The sequence below is a fragment of the Myotis davidii genome, unplaced genomic scaffold, assembly GCF_000327345.1.
Source record: "Myotis davidii unplaced genomic scaffold, ASM32734v1 scaffold41, whole genome shotgun sequence".
In the NCBI taxonomy this organism is placed as follows: domain Eukaryota; kingdom Metazoa; phylum Chordata; class Mammalia; order Chiroptera; family Vespertilionidae; genus Myotis; species Myotis davidii.
The window spans coordinates 3,023,251-3,026,588 of NW_006292344.1; the positions used below are offsets into that span (position 1 = coordinate 3,023,251).

Genomic DNA, 3,338 nt, shown 5'->3' on the forward strand with positions numbered 1-3,338 from the left:
AGTTGTGCAATAACAATAATACACTTTGTGTTGTCTTGTAATAGTGATGTGTTCAAATTGAGATTACCCATTCAACATTTTGCCAGATTCTCCTTGAGGCTAATGTTGCATAAATGTAAGCAGACAAGTAGGAGGAAAACAAGTTAAAATCTTCCTAGGAAAAACCAAAAACTTAATTATTTTTCTTCAATTTTTACCTCTTCACCAATATTCTTGTCTCCAACCTTCTTTAACATTATTCTTGTCCAGTACCCATATCCCTCCATAATCTGAGTTCAGTCATCCATTCTCTGACCTCTACCTCCAATCTGTTCAGCTTCCTTTGATAACTGAACTCACAGTGGCTTATAAGACCTTTAAGTCCACAGCTACCTTTCAGGTACCAACTTCCTCTTTCCTCCCTCTCAGTTTACTCTGTGTCAACTCTAATAGCTTCCTTGCTTTACTGAAACATCCCAGACTTCTTCCATGAGATCTTTATAACTTGCCACCCTGCTTGCTAGATTGTGCTTACTCCAGATTTACCCATAGCACATGAAATAGTTATCTATTACCCCACAATTTAGCAGCTCAGAACAATCAACATTTATTATGTCACATATTTTCTGAAGAACATAGGAGTGGTGTAGAATCTGTGAGACAGAGAGTCTGTGTGAGGGGCTCTCATGAGGGTGCAGTTAAACTGTTGGCCAGGGTTGTAGCCTCTGAAGACTTGACAAAGGCTGAGGATCTGCTTCCAGATCTTGTGGGCAAGAGGCTTCAGTACCTCCCAATAAAGCAGTGGTTCTCAACCTTCCTAATGCCGCGACCCTTTAATACAGTGCCTCATGTTGTGGTGACCCCCAACCATAAAATTATTTTCGTTACTATTTCATAACTGTAATTTTGCTACTGTTATGAATCGTAATGTAAATATCTGATATGCAGGATGTATTTAGGTGACCCCTGTGAAAGGGTCGTTTGACCCCCGAAGGGTTGCGACCCACAGGTTGAGAACCGCTGATCTAGGCAAAGACTAAGGGAGCTTTTCTTCAAGTTAGTTCAATGGCATAACAGACACATGCTACATGACAACTAATGTAATATCTCAAGGAAGTTACTCCAGTTGGCATAAATTGGTGTTACCTAGGTAAGTGGGAATCTAGTGAGTTTTAGAGGAGGCACTCAAAGGCCTTTATTTAAAAAATAATAAGAGGGGTGAAAAAAGCCATCTTGTCATCTTTTCTCCCCACTATCCTTAGGAATATTCCTCTCTACATAATCCTTTCCACCTTGACAGAAATAAGAAGCAAACACCCATTACAGAGAACATCTTTTGTGGAAGGTGGAAACTTGGAGAGAAGACCCACCCCTTCTTTGTGCTATATTTTTCTTCCCCCAGCTGATCTCTGCTGTATCTCCTTAATGGCATTTTGCTTCAGTATCTTCATTCTTCCCTTCAGATTATGATGGGAGGTTATTCAGAACTTTTCTTTTTTGTCTTCCTTTTGTACCTGCCATGAGTAACCTTCACTTTCCAAAATAACCTACAAATGCTGCTTCCTCTGAAGATCCCCAACCTTCAGGGAAATCTCAAGAGGCTTCTTCAAAAAGTCATGAAACGGCGTGCAAAGGGCCCCCCCACAATTATTGCATCTTAAATATCAAAAGAAACAAAAGATTCCAACTTTAATGTAAGTAGAAGCACTAAGTTGAGGCACTCCATGTAGTAATATGAGAAACTACCAGGCTCCAAACTTTTCAAAGCATACTATTTTCTTGTCTACACCCCACCATTCTTCAATTCACAGAGAATCTCCGAATGTCCAGGGGCGGCCTGAGAACTCAGTTAAGAGTTTGGCCCTCACCTCTCAATCTCCACCCCAGCTCATTGGAATTTAGATGAAACCACACCTAGAGGAGGAGAAAAAGTGTTCCCCGGGGAATTAGAGGCAAAACTAGAGCTTAGTCCTGGACCTCCCTTTTCCCAAAGCGCAGCTCTTTCTACTTCCTCTCATGATCGAATGACTTGATAAACTGAAGACTGATAACCTTGGAATCACATAACAGAACCAGCTGATAGCGTCTACCCCGGACGGCATCTCTGGGGGCTGGGGGCTTGGGTCCCGGCTTTGGGGGAGGGGAATGCACTCACTGTTCAGGTTCAGCAAGGAGTCGTAGACTTTGCACTGGATCTGCCCGGTACTCTGCGACACGCAGGACATCCACAGCCCCTCGTAGATGGACTGGGCTGTCACGATGTTGTCGCCCGCATAGGAGTGAACCTTCCACTGGGGCATCGCAGTGCTGGCGATGGCTCCAATCCAGCCCACGAAGGCCAGGATGAAGCCCAGCAGTTGCAGCCCCGCGTTGGCCATGGTTCGCTCGGGCGCCCTGGCTGGCTCCGGGATCGCAGGTGCAGCAGGTGGAGTTTGCAGAGGCTCCGTCGGGGCTCCGGGGGTGGCGGAGCCGCGCGGGGGAAGTTTTTGCGGGGAGTCCTGCTCCTTGCGGCGCTACTGGAGAGATTCTAGGTCCGGGTCCAGGTCCGGGTTGGCGCTGGAGTCGGGGTGCGAGAAGCTGTGGCTGCTCCCGGGCTCAGGGAATGAGACGCCAACCTGCGGGGCACCGCAATTTAAAGCAGCTCCGCCCCCCGCCCAGCCGGGCCGCGGCGCAGCGCCCCCTGGCGGTTTCAGCCCGGTTGGCCAGGGTGCTCTGGGCTGAAAGGTCCAGTGCGGTGTGGGTACTACCTGAGTGGGATTGGGAACACCAAGTGCTCCCGAGCTGTGCTTGCTCCCTCTCCTTTCTCCCCCGGCTCTTTTGTCTCTAGTTAGCCGTCTAGGTTCTCCATTCATTCAATTTGTATTTTCCCCCAAATTACAAAGTATGTGTAAACACTAAAAATACAAAAGATGGGGGTGGGGGGAAGCCCTCATGAGACTCACAGTTTCAATTTGCAGGTTCTTTTCACTGTCTTAATAAAAGGCATTCTCTATCTCTACTCCCCTCCCTGCGCCTCCCTCACCCGTCTCTCCCTTTGTTCAGCTTCCTCCCCATTCTCCTTCCCTCCCTCTGTCCCCCTCTTGCCTTCCAGGACTCTCCCAGAACCCTGTATTTCTGCATCACTATAGCACTTTATAGAGTAGGAAACTGAGACCCTGAAAGGAAACATGATTTCTATAAAATCACACAGCAAGTTACCAGCATGTCCAGTTCTTGGTTCTCAGCCCACTCTGCTTTCTACTACATTTCTATTGGTATATGTCCTTTAATTTATTATCATAGCTATGAAAATGCAGGCTACTCTCCCCCATTCCTGCACACACACCCCCACACACCAGCCTGGTCCCCCCATTCACACA

At 47.1% G+C, this 3,338-nt stretch overlaps 1 protein-coding gene across 1 annotated transcript in view; it reads right to left on the reverse strand.

Annotated features, from left to right (window-relative positions):
* The window catches only part of CLDN1 (claudin 1), a 15,917-nt gene extending 13,322 nt beyond the window's left edge, over positions 1-2,595 (reverse strand). The window contains exon 1 of the mRNA XM_006765871.2: positions 2,135-2,595. Coding sequence (XP_006765934.1) covers positions 2,135-2,357 — 223 coding nt within the window. The 5' untranslated portion in view covers positions 2,358-2,595. The remainder of the gene's footprint in view (positions 1-2,134) is intronic.
* Positions 2,596-3,338: the final 743 nt, after the last annotated feature.